The following is an 18,972-nucleotide window of genomic DNA, read 5'->3' as shown; positions in this document are numbered from 1 at the left end:
TACTCCTATGTAAAACTTTGATCGGCCATTGTGGCCCCACCCTACCCCTGGGGGTCATGGTTTGAACAAACTTGAATCTACACTACCTGAGGATGCTTCCACATGATTTTCATTTTTTTTGGCCCAGTAGTTCTTGAGAAGAAGATTTTTTAAAAATGTCACTAATTTTTCACTAATTTATAATTATCTCCCCTTGGAAAAGGGCGTGCTCCTTCATTTGAACAAAATTGAATCCCCTTCACCTAAGGATACTTTGTGGCAAGTTTGGTTGAAATTGGCCCAGTGGTTCTTGAGAAGAAGATGAAAATATGAAAAGTTAACGACAACAACGACGACGACAACGAAAACGACAGACAACGACAGACAACGAACAAATTTTGATCAGAAAAGCTCACTTGAACCTTCGGCTCAGGTGAGCTAAAAATGATACTACTGATTTGTGGTTTATTCCATATTAGATAGAAAATTAAAGATATTGCTAACTAATAAACATTTAAAAATTCATTGATGTGCCTTAAGCGGTTTTGATTTTATGGCATTAATCCACAAACTTTTTGATAACCCCTCGTATAATACTGACCACAAAGAACTCATCTTTGTCCAGAAAGCCGTCTTTGTCAATATCACTGAGGTCCCAGATTTTACCCAGAACCTCTATAGGAAGTTTAGAGTTGATCAGCATCTGTAAAAAGATACCCATAATTAGCTTTTGACCTTTGTCCAGATTTCATGAAGAAATGTTTTTTAGGACATCTATTACATGTTATCTCCATGCACATCCAAAGATGAGTTAATTAAGAAATAAATAACAAGTTTATAAACTTCAATGGGAATTGAAGTGGTCGGTCACGTGATCAAATCCTGTGAAGGCCGAAGGCCTTCTCAGAAGATTTGATCACGTACCGACCACTTCAATTCCCATTGAAGTTTATAAACTTGTTATTTATTACTTATATATACATTTGAGACAGACAATTGAATATTTTCGAATTTAAATTATTGCACTAACCGTCCGTCGTAGATTTTGAAAAATGACGCAAGGTGTAAATCGGCTTGCATGGCGGTTACGCTTCGAATTCATTAGGCTAAGGAATCTATTTCGAAGGGAATATTTTGTGAAAGGCTGCTTGTGATCAGTAATAGTGAACAGATTGTTGTCTGGGAATATTTTATTCGTGAAAAATGATAATCGATGCTGAAAAGACACAAGAAACACGTCCGAAGTTTGATGATAAAAAGTTGGAGGAATTTCGGTCGCTGGAAAGGGATGGATGGATCATGGACTGAGACACTTGTTCGAGCCAGTTAATTTGCAATTTGATCAAAAACATTCCACGGTTTCAGCAACTAAAGGCATACTTATCGTAAAACACTGATAAACACGGAGACACTGGCGACAGCTTTACATTGAACTACGAAAACGCCGAGGTGTTTGGCAGCTGTTCATGGCATGATTGCAAAGATATTTTCCAACAGATTTACACATTTATCGTGAGTAAAATTTAAAGATAAAATAAAAGTTTATCATGAAAATTTAACCAAAGGTCTATCCAAAAAATAAGGATGAACGTTAGAGACTGTGCAACTGACAAAAGTGAAGAAAAATGTAAACAAACGCTTGGCTCCTACTTATAGCCCAACAAGAGGCCCAAGGGCCTTGAATCGCTCTTCTGATAAATTGTACAACCTATCACTTGTATTTGAAGCCTCTAACCCTAAGTATCCTATTAAAGACCCAAGTTGCATCACCTGACAAAGTTTGATGATTCTTAGCCAATTAGAACTACTTTTTGGTCTACATTCTTGGAAATCACAAAATGCATCAAGTGACAAAGTTTGATTACTCTAAGCCAATAAATACCTAAGATACTTAAATATAGCCATAAAATGTCGAAAGTAGGTCATCGTGACCTATATTTTAGTCGACATTTTTCCTGAGATATTCAAAAGTAGGTCACTGTGACCTACTCTTTGGTCAACATTCTGTCCACATTCTCCAAAAATCCAAGATGCATCAACTGACAAAGTATGATGATTCTAAATCGATAAGTACTAGAGATACATAAATATAGCCATAAAATGTCAAAAAGTAGGTCACCGTGACCTACTTTTTGGTCGACATTCTCCGAAAACCCAAGATGCATCAACTGACAAAGTTTGATGATTCTAATCCAATAAGTACCAGAGAATACTTTATTATAGCCATAAAATGTCGAAAGTAGGTCACTGTGACCTAATTTTTGGTCGTCACTATCCGAAAACCCAAGATGCATCAACTGACAAAGTTTGATGATTCTAAGCCAATAAATACCTGAGATATTCAAAAGTAGGTCACTATGACCTACTTTTTGGTCGAAATTCTCCGAAAACCAAAGATGCATCAACTGACAAAGTATGATGATTCTAAACCAATAAGTACTAGAGATACTTAAATATAGCCATAAAATGTCAAAAGTAGGTCACCGTGACCTACTTTTTGGTCGACATTCTCCGAAAACCCAAGATGCATCAACTCACAAAGTTTGATGATTCTAAGCCAATAAATACCTAAGATACTTAAATATAGCCATAAAATGTCGAAAGTAGGTCACCGTGACCTACATTTTGGTCGACATTTTTCAGAGTCCCAAGATTCATCTCCTGACCAAGTTTGATGATCATAGGTCATAGGTTATCAAAATATGCCTTTTAAACAATTCGAAAACAAATGCCTGCAAAATTCTAAAAGTAGGTCACAGTGACCTACTTTTTCTTAAATATGTTTTAAGGTCCCATGATGCAGCAACTTACAAGATTTGATGATTCTAACCCTTTCAGTGTCTGAAATAATGGGATTAAATGTTTTGAAAAGGATAAGTCTTAAAGTTCAAAAAGTAGGTCACGGTGACCTACTTTTAAGTTGACGTTGTTCAAGGACCCAAGATGCATCAACTGACTAAGTTTGATGATCATAGGCCTTAAAGTCTCCAAAATATGCCTTTAAATCAATTTGAAAACAAATGCCCGCAAAATTTAAAAAGTAGGTCACCGTGACCTACTTTTGAGTTAACATGATGTGAAGTCCTAAGATGCATCAACTTACAAGATTTGATGATCTTAGTCCTTATAGTAAGCAAAATATGAACATTTTTATTAATTGTAAATTTAGGTCAACTTTAAAGTGACCTTGAGACCACACCCTTTGCCCCAGGGTCATGCCTTGAACAATTTTTAATCTTCAACATATCCTGATCCTTGTATGTAAGTTTGGTGAAAATCTGCCTGGTGGTTCTGGAGAAGAAGATTTTTTAGCAACCTGTACTTTTTCTTTTGTTATCCTGATTATCTCCCCTTGATTCAGGGTCCCAACCCTTATTTTAGTATAAATGGTAGCCCTTGGGCCAAGGATACCCTGTGACAAATTTGACACTGATTGGCCAAAGGGTTCTTGAGTTATGGCCCATATTCTAAAAAGTTAACGCACACCGCACACCGCACGACGCACACCGCACAAATGGCCATAGCTTTAGCTCTTTGAGCCTTTGGCTCAGAAGAGCTAAAAACTGTATGAAATACTTGTTTACATTTAAAATAAAATAATATTATCATTTTACTTGCTTATTTTATTCATTTTTATACATGAAAAGCAAGCAGAGCAGGTCATTTTATAATTCATGTACCGGTAGATATTATTGCGCCGTGTGATTAGGTCACGTATTGACCTCTGACCTCTGACAAACTTCATACAGAATTGAAGATATTTTCTCTCTGTATGTTTATATAATGGAAAGATACCACAAATGTATATATTTGTAATTAAAAAAAAACAATATTCATCAAAATTAACAGAAAACAGTCAGTAAATTGATACTTTTTTATTACTAAATTGTTTTTCTGAGCCCTTGATTTTTTTTACTACACTTGTCTATTAGAATCCATTATGGATTTACATGTATTCCAGCTATTTTAATTTGGTTTGAACTTCATTTCTAGTTGTTATAGTCTTGTTCAAACTCTTTTTCTGAACTGTAGATGTTATAGACTGGTTCAAACTTTATTTTAGCTGTTAAACACTGGTTCCCGCATTTTACTTACTGGTCTAACCTCATCACATGACATTAGATTGTGCATTGGGTTCAGACTTTTATAAACTGGTTCATACTTTACTAAGCTGTTATAAACTGGTTCAAACATTACTTCAGCTGTTCAACTGATTTTACTTACTGGTTTAACTTTATCACCAGACAGTAGATTGTTCACTGGGTTCAGGCTTTTATAAACTGGTTCATACTTTACTAAGCTGTTATAAACTGGTTCAAACTTTACTTCAGCTGTTCTACTGATTTTACTTACTGGTTTAACTTTATCACCAGACAGTAGATTGTTCACTGGGTTCAGGCTTTTATAAACTGGTTCATACTTGGCCTTTTCAGCATCCTATGAACAATAAACCATGTATACAATTATATCAAACAAATAAAACATGCAAGATCTTTATAACATAAATGTTTTAATAAGATATTCTACAAACATGTACCAAAGTATTTTGCAATTTTTTTTCTTTTATCTTATTCATAATTTTCCTTTGAAGTGCTAATTACCATCCTAGGATAGGATACACATTCAAAACAACTATAATATAATTTTGGCACAGTAGTGAGTACAGTTAATTCAATTTTTTAAACATATTTTATTGACATCATGTCAAAGGGACTAGACACAAGTTCTAAAAACTTAAGATAGTCCTCTTCCAATTCAATTCAATTTTGATTCAAGAAAATAAATTCCAACTTGTTTTATGTATTATTTCTAGGGATGGGTATCGCCAAAAATTTCGCATCCTGATATATCAAGATTTTTTCCCAGAATATCACGATAATATCACAATATTTTTCAAGCAATGTTTACATAATTTTAAATGAAAATTCATTATTTTTCTCAAAATATGCTAGATAGACAATTTTTCCCTTAGTTATAATCATTATATAAAATTATTATTGTTTTACAAACAGCGTGACAGTTTGCTTTATGGGGCGTGCTAAAATTTTGTGTGCTGATTTTCATTTTATTCATCGATTGGATGCTTTTTTTCAATGGAATCAATACTAATTTGCATATGAAACTCAGAATACAACAATGTCCTGAGAATACTGGCCAATCACATTGCAATTGTACTCACCAGCAACACGTTGTCAGTCAAAGCCCGTTCTTTGTCCTCAAAAAAAGCATGTATTATATTTGTTACAATTTGACCGGATGGTTTTATATAATTATGTATATGAAAATTCAAAAAACAGAATTAGTAAGGCTACTCTGCTACTGTTGTACTATATAGCTATCAATATAATCATTAGAGGTTGTAAAACTTGTTTTGTCTGTCCAGGTGTAACTGTTGTTTCCTGCTTGCTAGTAAACATGTCATTCAATACGATTGGTCAGTATTGTCAGTGGTATTGCTGGGTTCTATGTTTCATATGCAAAGTCTTATTGATTCCATTGAAATCAAACATCCAATCGGTGAGTAAAATGATAAATAGCATAATTATAAAATTTTAGCATGCCCTATACAGCAAACTGTCACGCTGTTTGTAAAACAATAATATACATATAATTAATTATGTTTGGATGGTAAGATGCCCTTCTTTTCATCTTTTACCACAATTTTTAGACTTTCTGTAAATGTAATTTGAGAGATAGTACAAATAAATAAATAATTTATGGACTTTATAATATGTACCTAAATACCAGTATATAGGTCTCCGTATCACGATACGTATCAAGGAACAAAAAATCGTGATATACCGGTATACCGATAAAATCGTGCATCCCTACTTATTTCCCTAAAAACAACACACATGAAGTATATCTATGCATAAATTTACAAGGGGGAATTGCCTAGTTATTATTGACTGTTAATTACTGTACTTTTTATATTTTGCATCATTAGAACTCACAGTGATGCACCACGGCACGTTAGAGACATGAGCTGTCACGGAGGAAGAGGTGGTGGTCAGGGGAGATTCAGTACGGGTCTCCACTGGTCCCTGTACAAAGAAAATAGGAATTACCCAGTAATCTGAAATAACTGAGCTAAGTACTACAAAAAGGATTGAAATTAAGCAAATGCCTGTCTTAGTAAAATACAATAAATTCTCTTGGAAACAATCAATGCCTGCATAGAACTGGTACATTTACTAAAGCAACTATATGGAATGACTCTTTCCCACTAATTAATAAAAATACATGCAATAAACTGTCTTGAAATGTTTTTATTCAAAATCTTTGTATGGTTCCAGGTTCAAATGTTTTGCTAAACAAACATTTTTTTTAAATATCACTAATGAACTTTCAGTAATACTGAACACTTTGCCGATGCTCTCCTACCAGATTTGGTGCTGGCGTCATTTCCGTCAGTTTAGATATGCTGAGCTCTATCTTGTTCTGCTCCAGGGCTACCAACTTCAGGGCCACATAAAACCCTGTCTTTTCCAGGTATCCCTTTCCTGAGGGGTCAGAGAGATCCCATATCTAAAAATAGTTAGACACGGTCAGAGATCCTATATCTTTAAATAGTCAGACATGGTCATAGAGATCCCATATCTAAAAACAGACAGATATGGTCAGAGATCCCATATCTAAAAACAGACAGATATGGTCAGAGATCTCATATCTATAAATACCATTAGTCAAATATGGTCAGAAATCACACATATATAAAAATAGATAAAAAGAAGTTTGATGAAAAGTTCTTGTGCAATTTCTTTTAGAAAATGGGCATGAATGGAAGGTCAAGGTCAAAGACTTTTGTTAAAGTTGAATTGCTCTCACCATAATCCAATCTGATGACATTGTTTTAAGGTTTCTTTGAATTATAGTAAAATGTGGAACAACACTAAACTGGACAAATGTTATCTACCTATGCTATATACATGATAAGGCATATAATTCTTTATTGTACATGTTCTTGTCAAGATCCATGACCTGGTCCAGTGGTCAGTTTGTGTTCTACCGTACTGACCTTCGAGAGTACAGTGTCTGGGAGAGAGGACTTTTTGAGGAAGCTGGCAGCATCTAGAGCTCCTATACTCCCCGTGTTGTTTGGATCAGCCTAGAAATAGTAATTAAAATACTTCAAGCATTGACTAAAATAAGACATCAACAATTATAAAATCACACAAGGAAGTACTTGTTTATATTTATAAATACATGTCTTCAAAAATAGATGCAATATCCTTATTTGAACATGACTTTGCTTGTACTATTATTACTATACATTTATCATGTAAATATAAAAATTCTTTAACATAGAAATAGGATTTTATAGAAAAAAAATACTCCCCCCACTGTAAGTGTAGTGAGAGCCATTAATGTTACCTGTTTGTAGTAAGCTTCGTATACACCAATGTGGCTCCCAGCAATCTAAGAACAATTCAAATATATCACTTATACATGTAATACATTTGAAATAGCTCAATGTTTCCTTTCAAAAAATGAATAAATGAGCAAAACAAAAAATACATCCCACAGATGCACTGACACAAAAATAAAACTACTAAACACTGTAGTATTTTTCATACAGATTTATCATGATGACTTTATCGACATTTTTTTTAACACAGGTCCAAGTAGTAGATCTTCGTTCTGTCAAAATATTTTTTTCTGAGAGCTACAGTTCTGCAGCTACATTATTCTGAGATAATATAAATTAATTACTGGTAGCTCTACAATTTTACCATATTTACACAATGAAGCATATTAATGTACGAAATCAGAATCAATTGAAAGAAGTACCGCTTATTCTGATTTAAGGAGTAAATATATTTTCTCAAGAATATTGATGAATACAAGAAAAACGGTAATATATCTCTTTACAGTGAACAGCTGGCATACAATGCAATGATACACCGATCGAGAACACACCACACTTGTAAGTTTGTGCTTTTCACCAGGACTTTGAACTGATAAAGAAATTTTGTTTTTAATTTATATATTAAATATACAAAGCTATATCTATTCTTCATTAATGATGCAGCATGCACCAGAGTGTTGGTTTTACTATGCAAAATGTCGAAAAGTCACAGAACGGCCAGTTGCGTTCTCTAGTCTCCAGATGGTGTAGTCTTGGCTTGCGCCACAAAATCGTTTTATCTTATACACTAAATACATTTGCATCATTTCGAAGCAGTTAGTGAACACATATGGAAGAATATTGTAAGAAAACAACAAAAAATACACTTACTTGTCCTAGTGGTGGTACCGATGCCATTTTCCCGGCGTATCGGTATTAGATAGCTCGTACGTAATATTATTCTTAGCAGAAGATCGATGTTATCATGGTTATAAACAACAATATTTAATTATTTACAATTATTTGAAGGTACATATAATAAATATTTTTGCTTTACTTCTTTAAAAAATAATTTTTATTAAATTAATGCTGTCTTCTTTATTAAAATGTTTCTGTACAGAGATCATGCACACCAATATAAATTACATCTCTACATGGTGATAACCATTGATCATAAAAAGACACTTATAAAGCTTTTATGAATTTTTTGTTCCATGCAATATGCATTATTGTTTTAATCAAACTGAATTATGGGGAATAATTAGAACAAGTCACAAATATTCTTCAAATGTTCTTCAAGGCCCATTGAGCTATATCTGGCCACCTGTATTCGAACATGCCTAGTTTGAAAATTTAGTACTAGTAGGGCATTCATATTTAACAGGTGAATTCCTTATGACAGAACCTTTATTTGAATACCAACAATTTTGACATTTCGACCTTGTTAGTGGAGTTAGACTTGCTCAAGAGAAACTTCATGCATGCAACTCTTGCCATGAGCTGCCATATGGGGGCAACAGTGTTTTGACATACATTTCTTGTAATTTTTTTTTTTTTTGGCATTCTGCTTTAAATACACACAAAACTGACAATTGAATACCTTTGGTGTATTTATTTCTGATGTCATTCAAACAATAGTCCCACCTTAGAAGTTTATTTAGGACTAGTAGCCATGATTACGAGACACAAGTAACAGCAAACAGGTCAAATACTGAGTAATTAATGTTAAGCAATAATGATAATGCTGAAAATAACATTTCTTGTTAAAAAGCTTAATTAATTTGCATTGAACACACAGAATGTGTACAATGAGGGAAGAACATCTGAAGAAAAATAATATAGAAAATAAAAATACTTTCAAAAAGTCATAAACAGAAGATATCCAAAAGTTAAACTTTTATGGAGGTTACAATCACAAGCTGCATTAGTGAGGTATATTACACAGTATAAAATGATAGCAATAGTTGTAGATCTGATGATATGGAGTTAAAAATTAGTATATTACAGGGGCCCTCATGTAAATTACTAGGGCGCTGTATCTATATACATTAGATTTATACAGCATGTACAATGAGAAATTTTATGTACCCTTATTTACTTCCAACAAAAAATAAACTTTGTAGACAACTGTTAAAACCAGAATTATAGTGATTCTAGAAATTGAAAAATTTGAAATAAGACCTCATTAGAAAAAGGGGGCATAACTGACAGTGGTTATATCTTTTTTTACTTCTAAAAAAAAATAATACACATTCAAACAAGAGATGTTTGTAAAACACTTATGCCCCCCTCCCCCAAATTGGAACTTTTCAAAGTCCAAGGGGCATAACTCTGTCAAAAATGGTGCATTTGTACCCAAAACAGAACTTGACTTGGATATTCATCTGAAAAATCTGTATACTAAATTTCATCTGAGTATGTGCTACGGTTGCAAAGAAAATGAAGGGAAACTGCAAATAATTGGAATTTTTCTTAAGTCCAAGGGGCATAACTCTGTCAAAAATGGCGCGTTCTTACCCCAAACAGAATTTGTCCTAGATACTAATGTGATATCTCTGTATACCAAATTTAATTTCAGTATGTACAACCATTGCGAAGAAAATGAAAGGAAACTGCAAATAATTGAAATTTTTCTAAGTCCAAGGGGCATAACTCTGTCAAAAATGGTGGGATCGTACCCAAAACAAAACTTGACCTAGATATTCATGTGATATATCTGTATACAAAGTTTCATCTCAGTATGTGCAACGGTTGCGAAGAAAATGAACGAAACTAAGTGGACCGACGGACAGCAGCAAAGCAATATGCCCTCCCTTCTTCAAAGTGGGGCATAAAAAGACCCTATTTTATGACACCATGTCATAGAATATTGTATTCTTTAAAATTTGATATACCGGCATTACTACAAAAATATTTTATTGCCATGTTAAAAAATATACACAGCATAAATGATTACAAATGCAAAACAGACAGGCTTGGAATTAATATTTGGAAGTTTTGTCACCTCAAAGGTGTTTTGGAAAGGTTCATTTACCAACCAGTAAGTTAAATAAATAAAGGTACAAAAAAAAGATTAAAAATAAATACAACACTAACAGTGGACAGGAATAGCAGTATTTGTATGTACAGAAAATCTAAAAACAATTTTACACATACATGTACAATAATATGTATAAAATCAGTGTAAGTATACATTAAAAATCTCAGTTGGTGAAGGCTGATGGTACAAAAACAGGAATTGTAAGCAGTGCTTCTACAGTCTGCCAAAATTATAATGGATACCATCAAATGGCAGTTCTCTGTCAAGAAATTTGTTTTTCAAAAATGACATACATGTAATTCATTAATGATCTTAGAGCAGAAAACTTCAGGGAATTTTGCGTTGGCAAATCAAAATAAATCAGTGTTTCATACACTTTCTTGAATGACTTCTCCACCACAAAATTATCAGTTTGCTTCCAAAAATTCTACTTTTTATGGGATAGCAAAGACAAAGGGCTTTTTTCTACATTGAGGTACAGAGTCTATGAAAATAAGTGATTTCAGCAGTAGCGATGGTTTTGTTATAGGTAATGGTAATAACAGTTTAGATCTGCTGTATTGTAATTGTACATTTCAATTTGACAGGGTAACCAATCATATCAGGTTTACTATATAACAGGTTTGGTAATATCCAATCATATTAGGTTTACTGTTTGAAAGTTTGGGTGGTAATTAATCAGATTCTAAGCCCCTTCAGTTTAAGCAGTGGTTTCACTAGTAATGGTTGTTTGAGTTTAGGTTTAGGTGGTAGCGCCGCCTTGGGGTCCTGTGATGTCACCGGTTTGGTGTTTCCTGGTTTCTGATTCAGTGAAACAGCTGGTTTTGAATTGTGGGGTGGAAACCTCTCAGCGTATATGTCAGGGTAAGTTTTCTGGAACTAAAAAAACAAACAAATATACAGATGTAACTAACAATTATGTATTTGAAAGATTGGATAAACACTTTGCTCAATTGTTTTTGTAGTTCTTTTAAATTATCAAGCAAAAGATGTTCCAATGTGTCTAAAACTCAACACTGCGCTTTGGAAACAACATCCCTGCATTGTACATTACATTAAAAAATAAAATTATCTTCACTTTTGGCACACAACTGTAGTTTGAATGAGCTTTGAGTACTGACACCCTCTCAGTGTAAATATTCTTAGTATCTGATTATCCTTGCTCCCTGATTCACTAAATTCTTTATAGAATTTTTACCAAGGACAAAATATTTGTAAAACGTGTTCTTCTTTGGGTACATGTGTGTTAAGGGATTTGTATTATGGAAGTCCATATTACAGTCTAAAATACAAGTTTTGTCTTTTTAAGTTTACTAGATTGAATTTTTTGAGTGCTTTTTAAGCTGAACCTCAACATGGTTAATATTTCTTAAAATCATGATATTTCCAACCTCATTTTTACATACATCTTATGATTTACAATCTGTTATGTTTTTATCATGTTTATGGCTTTTACAACTTTGATTCTAGTCTTAAAAGTTTTTAGTCATGTTAGTTCTCTATTTACATGATTTTTGTACAACAACATAAGAGAGTTACTAATTTTTACATTGACAGACCTATAATTGACCGATTTACAGACTTACAATTTTGAGTCTCTTTTTCTTGTCCTTGTAGGACATGGTTCTATCGCTGATGATCTCGTCCAGGAGATCTCGGAGGGCTCGTTGTGAGTTACTGAGACGCTGAGTCTCGTACTCAGACTTTGACACCTGGTGACAGTAGGTCAAACCCACGGTATCAGAGGAATACATCACCTGCAGAAAATAAAAGATACACCTGTACAAAATACATCACCTGCAGAAAATAACAGATACACCTGTACAAAATACATCACCTGCAGAAAATAACAGATACACCTGTACAAAATACATCACCTGCAGAAAATAACAGATACACCTGTACAAAATACATCACCTGCAGAAAATAACAGATACACCTGTACAAAAGACATCACCTGCAGAAAAGTTTCTGGGTCTTTGTTTTATTTACTGGACTTGGGTATTTGTTTTACAGTACCTGGGTCTTTGTGCTGGCGTTGAGTCTCTCCTGTACGACCGTGGTCAGATCCTCAGGGACAGACAGACAGACAAAGTGATCCCTATAATATGTTTACTGTACCTGGGTCTTTGTTTTATTTACCTGAGTCTTGGTGCTGGCGCTGAGTCTTTCCTGTACGACCGTGGTCAGATCCTCTGGAACAGATAGGATGTGATTGTAGTGATCTGACAGGAAGGATACAATCTGCATCACCAGCGAGTCCTCACGGTCAGAGTCGTCATGGCAACTCAGTATACAGGAAGCAAAGGTCTCCAATACCTGGATAGGAATAAAACAGATTTTTTTTAATCAACTTATTTATTTCTTAATGTACAATGAAGAAAAAATAACTGTACATTAAGTAGCTTTGAAAATACAAGGATGCACATGGATCAAGTTTCATCATCCGTTGTCAATTCTGTATGAATACATGTATTTACTGTAAACCAAGTATTATACGCGTGCGATAAATATCCGCAAGTATCTTCTGCTCGCGGATATTTATCGTCGCGAACCAGTTGTTCATTATATTCTTATATTATGTATTATTTAGAGTTATTTCCCTTTTTTTCAATACCGATTCCGACGGTTCAATAATTAATCACGGAAGTACTCTACTGTTATTGTACATGAAGTCAGTTGAGATTTAATTTCAAACATTCAGAAAAAATAAAAACGAATGGCAAATCTAAAAATGATTTAAATGTCAATAATCATTTCAGCTTGTGTTATTATTGTTCATTTATTGTTACAGACGAGTCGAGATCCGTGGTAGCCTGGTTAATTACGGCTAATTATGGCCCAGTCCTGCTCTGTCCCAACATTTATAATAATTGCCCCTTGGCTATGTAGATCTTGGAAAGCGTCGATTACCCAATTAGTATGAGGCACTTAAACAATTGAGAGTTTTAAATCAATTTTAATCTCCTATATTTTTTTCCCCGATTTTCATCTGAGCGTTTTGAAAATGTGTATATTGAGTATACTCATGGTAGACATTTTACCCACTTTAGGGGCGGATATAAGATATTAAATGGACGCATTGCACAGAATGTCTTGAAAAATGCGTAAGCAGACCTCACGCTACCATTTTACCTAGTTTATGGGCTAATATAAAATTTCAATTTAATTCAAAAATACTCGTGGAAATAAAAAAAATGTGACCACTCGTTCGTGGATATTAATCGTCGCGGATTAGTTCTCTAGCGGTCAATCGCGAATAAAAAATGACGCGTATAATACTGTAAACCAACTTTTATTCGCGTGCGAGAAATTTTCGCGAAGTTCGCGAGAGCCTCGTCATCGCGAATATTTCTCGCCGCGAACCGGTCCTTAGTGTGAATGTGTCTATTAACAACAGATCCAAAAACGCTTGTTCGCGAAAATAAATCGTCGCGAACTAGTTTATCCGTGGTAAATCGCGTAATAAAGTAGTCGCGAATAAAAGTTGTTTTACAGTAATTGGTTTACAGTAACTTTTTGCAAATGCCATTACATGTAATTTTCAATGGACCAGAAGATTAATATCATAACACATTCACTGTAATAATAGTATTACCACGCACTGCTGTACAATCTTCACCTACCAGAGCCCTAGTGGTTTGGCAGACGTCTAGTTCTATTTTTGGGTTATCAGACATCCGACTCATCAGTTTGAGGAGTAGGTGGAGCTTCCGTCTGTTGGCAGGGGGCAGTAACAGACAGACGTACTGTAAGGCGTCTTTAATCCGCTCCTCTCGATCCCCCTCACACAGATCTGTATGAAAACATCGTAATGTCAATCTTCATTGTACAATATATACATGTACATCATCTATAGCAAATCGACTCTCAAAAAATTCACTGCTTATAGCTTGGTATTTGGTTTTGAAGTTTGGGATTAAAAAGAAGTGCCAAAATTAATACATGTACCTATTTTTGCAGTGATCAAATAATAATGACAAAAAATACTGTCCAGTACTTTTTTTGTTGAGGTACTGAAGCATTAATAAAAACATAACCATAACAGATACACGTATGAAGATCATCATAATTCTGATGTCATTCATTTGCCTACAATTTAAAAAGCTGAAAATTTCTCTTTCTTTTTCAATGTTATATATTATGCACAGGAAAATCAATTTTAATCACCTACCAGTGGCTGTGTTTGACTTTTTTAATTTTGATTTCAGAAGCGTCCCAGCATGCATCAGGTCCGATAAACTCAGACTTCGTCCAGGAAGTGACTCACAACTCTCAAAAACTTTTTGCTGCTGTCTCTGTAGCTGGCACTCTGCCAACAGTTGAGACTGGAGATCCTGGTGAGCACAGGCGTGGAGCGAGATACTGGATTTAGATCGGGGGAATCCCGTTCTTGTTGGTACATTGTCTCCGCCTTCCTCTCCTTGAGAAGAAGATCGACTAGAGATATATCCATTGTATGACCTAGATGACTGCTGGACCGTGCAGTCACCACAGCTCGGCGAGGACACTAACCCAACAGATGAGGGGCCATAACTCCGCCTCCTGTAGGCTTCACTTTTCTTTTCACCAGTTTTTCTGCTATCACTTTTTCTCCGAGTGACGGGGCGGATTCGAGCGTAGTTGACGTCGTACGTCTGACATTCGGTGAACTTTGGCACTTGTAGAGGCTCGGAACTTTCAAAGTGAGTCTCAATAGGACCAAACACTTCCGTCTCCTCACAGTTACTGTAGTCCATGGCTACACCGTTTCTGTAATAAACACGAGTCACAGTCCTGTTATCTGGACCAAACGCTGTCTCATAGTTCGTAACTTTCTCATGGTCAGGGATGGGGTGGATAGGGGAAAGGTCTAGGGAGGGGGCACTCCTCTTTCTACAGAGAGGGGTGTGGTCCATTTCTGGGGGGCCACTACACGACCCAGATCTGGTGTTTGTAAGATCCAGCAGCAGGTTTTCTACCGACTCAAATGAGGTCATAGCATCAGGGGATGTTGGGGTGGCTGGAAGAAGCTGGTACGAGCCATCAGCTACAACTACAACAGAAATTAAAAAATGTTTTAAAAATTGGTTTTAACAATTGCAGATATATGTTTTCTCCCACATTTATTTTCTTCTAAAGGGAGACAACACAGTTGTAACCGTGCTTGCTTGCTGTATTTCAATGTCATCTGAAGGGGCACAAAGCACAGTTGTCACCTTGCACATGAGGAAGACAAAAAAATTGTCTCTTTGCCCTAGATATGCTCTAAACCAATCAGATTAACACATTATTCTGCAAGATAATTATGTAAAATAATCCTGTATGTTTATTTCAAAAGCAACTTTGTCTTGATTACAGAATATCAGAGTATTTAAAAATGAATAGTGATACTCACTGAAAACATTTAAGACGACCTCATACATTTCAAAGGTCATCAGAGGTTCGTCAAGGCCACAGAAGTACTCCTTAACCACTCGGAAAACATCACGCTCAAAGCCGGGGTAACTAGGAAGGTCGTCCACTTTTTGTGGCCCTTAAAATAACAACAAACACTCGCAACATTACAATATTCAGACATAGTTTGATCTGATCACATATTTATATAAATTTTTTTCAATGTTAAAAAAAAAAAGGTTTAAATGCAGAATCTTGAGGAAACTTTATCTGTTTATAGCATGAATCTTGATATGCATTATTCATGCAATTCTTCTCCAGGTAAGATTTTTCAGTTAAATTGGAAATTGCACCTTCCCACAAGCTTTGACAGCAGAGACAGCCATGCCTGTTATATAGCTTGACTGTGTAATACTACTAGTACACAGACAAATGTATATTAAATGAATGAAATGAAATCAGATATATAGTCAACTTACAGTGAGCCAGACACTTCATAGCAGACAGGGCCCAGTGTGGTAGCTGATCTGTTGTAATAGATAGAAATGTAGATAGTGTACATTTAATTAAAGAAAAAAACGACACTTACATCTTACAATTTCAGGTAACATATAATATGCAATATTGTCACTCTTCACTACTGTTAATTCCTAAATATGTGAGGATTTTACTCCAACATCACTCAGGAAATAAAATGGTTTGATTTTATAATTATACTATTGAAATACATGGAAAAACTGTGGATCAACAGTCCCCTTAGTAATTCATCATCAACATTCACATAGAATATGTGTGTGGGTGTGTGTGTGTGTGTGGGGGGGGGGGGGGATGGGGATAGGAGGCTCGTGAGTATTCTAATTTATTGATGTACACAGTTGGGTGAGTGTGATGATGGACTTAATTTAGATAGATGGGATGGTTTACCTTTCTGAGGAATGTTGGTGACTATTCCACTTTTATTGATGTACACACAGTTATGGAGGATGTTCTTCCCCACCACTAGACTGCTATCCAGAATGTCCTCTAGATTCTCCATGTGTAGCACCTGCTGTAATCTGTCAAACATTTAACACAGTTAGTTATCCAATCTAATCAGTTCACTGGTAACGTGTGCGTTTTCTTAGACTTATATCATTGTTCAAGCTATATAAATAAATATATATCATCACACTAATTATTAAGTAGATCTCCTTCTGTCATTTCTCAATCAGACAATGAAATTAATTTGACCAATTTTAGTAGATGATCCCATAAAACATGTGGATTATTTTGATTGAATACAATGTATCATGTGTATATATTGAAACAAAAAAATCAATCTGAATGACTGACTCCAGTGATTAGATAATTATTTTTACTTCACATACTTGTCTAACGTCACGTTTTTCCAGATGTTCTCCGTTTCAGTGGCAGACAGTTCTTTGGCCACAATATGGCATTCTGGGATATCTGGGCGTGTCTCTAACTGGAGGTCCAGATCTAATTTGATTGGTCCTACAGAGGGTGCTGCTGTTGTGTTGATGATGTCATTCCTGATCCTTAAGGGTGTTCTGATGATCTTGGCAGGGGAGGGAACTTTACATCTAAAAACATTAAACTTAAACTGATAGCTGTTTTTTTTATCATTTATGATAAAGGAATCAGTGGGGTGGGATGGGGTTTATATTCATTCAATCTGAGTTAATGTGTATAATTTATGGGGGAGAAGAATCAAAACAGGATTGATGTCAGTGGAGGCAGCTGTTGAGTGTAAACTCACCTGAGTAGCCGGCCGTTATCAGAGATGTCCTGTTGGTTGTGTTTCACCCCTCTCACGTCCTCGATGACACGTGCTCGGTGCAGTTTCTGAAGAAGCTGTAGTGTCTGGCCCCTGATAGAAAAATCAGGATTAGTAATCTATAAACTAAATAACAATATCAAAAGTTTTCTTTTATCGGGCAACAGTGAGACATCAAAGGAAAGGGAAGAAGAAAAACATTCAGCAGACTTAGACAATAATGACTTTTTATGGAGGTTAGAGATGGAATGAGAGAGGAGGAGGAAATTAGATGTTTATAGAGAGGTATTCAGGAGAGACGATTGGGCACAAAGAGAATGTGACCAAATGAAAGAAGTATATTCAAAGGATATGTTAAATGCTTGAATAAATTAGTGAGATGAAACCTGAACATGTGGAATTCAGTTGAGAATTAATATGTATATAATTTGGATTGGACCAAAAATAAAAGTAGAAGTGTCAGTACAAGTTTCTGAAACTTGAAAAATAATTTCAAGAACTTTGCTTGCACACATTGGATTACAGAAATTCTTCTTGTCAATGTCAGAGACAATGTAGGTTTTGAGAGAGTAGATTCTATGCTACCAGAAACTTTACCTTGTCACCTCTGATGCGAAGTTGCAATTTGACTTCAGATAATTATGCAACCAGTCTACAGCTTCTGTTGCAGTGAAACACTTTTCGTAAGTCTTCATGTATCGACGATGTCGACCTGCAGGAACGCCTTGTCGAAATGCACAGATCACTTCATTCCACTAAAATAATTTTAACATTTCATAATTATGATAATCATCAGGAAACACATCTCAACTTTTAATTAAATTGGTATTTTAGAAAGGGTGCCTTTTATGTTGTATACGTCTGTTTATTTTTTTGACAAAATGATAATTAGTATCAAACATGTTAAATAATACTTTCAGTTTACTTTTATTGCAACTCTCTACAGTGATATTTGAGATTATACACTTCATGTCATACTGTCTTTCTGCAGACTTACAAATAGGCTAATGTAAACAAAGCAGTAAGCAGAAAACACATGCCACCTCTGTCACATAAAGAAACAAACATGAAGAACATTGAAATCTAAACAATACCAGTTTGGTCGCCCTATAAGGCCCTGTGATAGGGTTTTCTCGACCGTTTCCAGGCTGGGCCATTTCTTCTTCTTTGTCACTATCGCAATAATATCAACATTTTGGTATTTCAAAAATTCTGCCTTCCGGACACAAACCATTTGATTGGTTAAGGTTTTCTGCAGGTGCTAGATAAGTTGTACTTTAAAATATTTGCTATATCTGTGTTTTGATTTTAATAAATTTCAAAATATTTTTGTAAAGGTATTATTTTAAAACAATTAATGGATATTCATCATTTGAAAACTATGCAATGATCAAATTTTCATTTATCATTTCATTCGACTTGTTTATTGTACGAGTTATTTTTCCTTTCACC

The 18,972-nt window shown here is 34.9% G+C and overlaps 2 protein-coding genes across 2 annotated transcripts; both read right to left on the bottom strand.

Annotated features, from left to right (window-relative positions):
- Positions 1–580: 580 nt before the first annotated feature.
- On the bottom strand, positions 581–8,271 carry LOC134243822 (epidermal growth factor receptor substrate 15-like 1; the record flags this gene model as incomplete). Its single annotated transcript, XM_062726049.1, has 7 exons — positions 8,219–8,271; positions 7,354–7,398; positions 6,998–7,087; positions 6,364–6,507; positions 5,934–6,023; positions 4,333–4,416; positions 581–682 (listed from the first exon to the last, which is right to left on the bottom strand). Coding segments are annotated over exons 1-7 (582 nt in total), but the record flags the coding sequence as incomplete, so codon positions are not given.
- Positions 8,272–8,924: 653 nt separating this feature from the next.
- Positions 8,925–18,967, bottom strand: LOC134243824 (DEP domain-containing protein 1B-like). The gene is made up of 12 exons (XM_062726050.1): positions 18,615–18,967; positions 18,118–18,275; positions 17,503–17,613; positions 17,111–17,326; positions 16,668–16,798; positions 16,223–16,270; positions 15,745–15,882; positions 14,542–15,402; positions 13,994–14,163; positions 12,510–12,686; positions 11,954–12,124; positions 8,925–11,246 (listed from the first exon to the last, which is right to left on the bottom strand). The coding sequence occupies exons 1-12, from the start codon at positions 18,675–18,677 to the stop codon at positions 11,046–11,048; spliced, it is 2,445 nt and encodes an 814-aa protein (XP_062582034.1). The 5' UTR covers positions 18,678–18,967; the 3' UTR covers positions 8,925–11,045.
- Between the last annotated feature and the right edge of the window lie 5 nt (positions 18,968–18,972).

This window comes from Saccostrea cucullata, unplaced genomic scaffold, assembly GCF_032062105.1.
Source record: "Saccostrea cucullata isolate Sc308-1 unplaced genomic scaffold, CSIRO_AGI_Scuc_v1 ctg2521, whole genome shotgun sequence".
Taxonomy (NCBI): Eukaryota; Metazoa; Mollusca; class Bivalvia; order Ostreida; family Ostreidae; genus Saccostrea; species Saccostrea cuccullata.
This window is presented reverse-complemented; position numbering and strand designations above follow the sequence as displayed.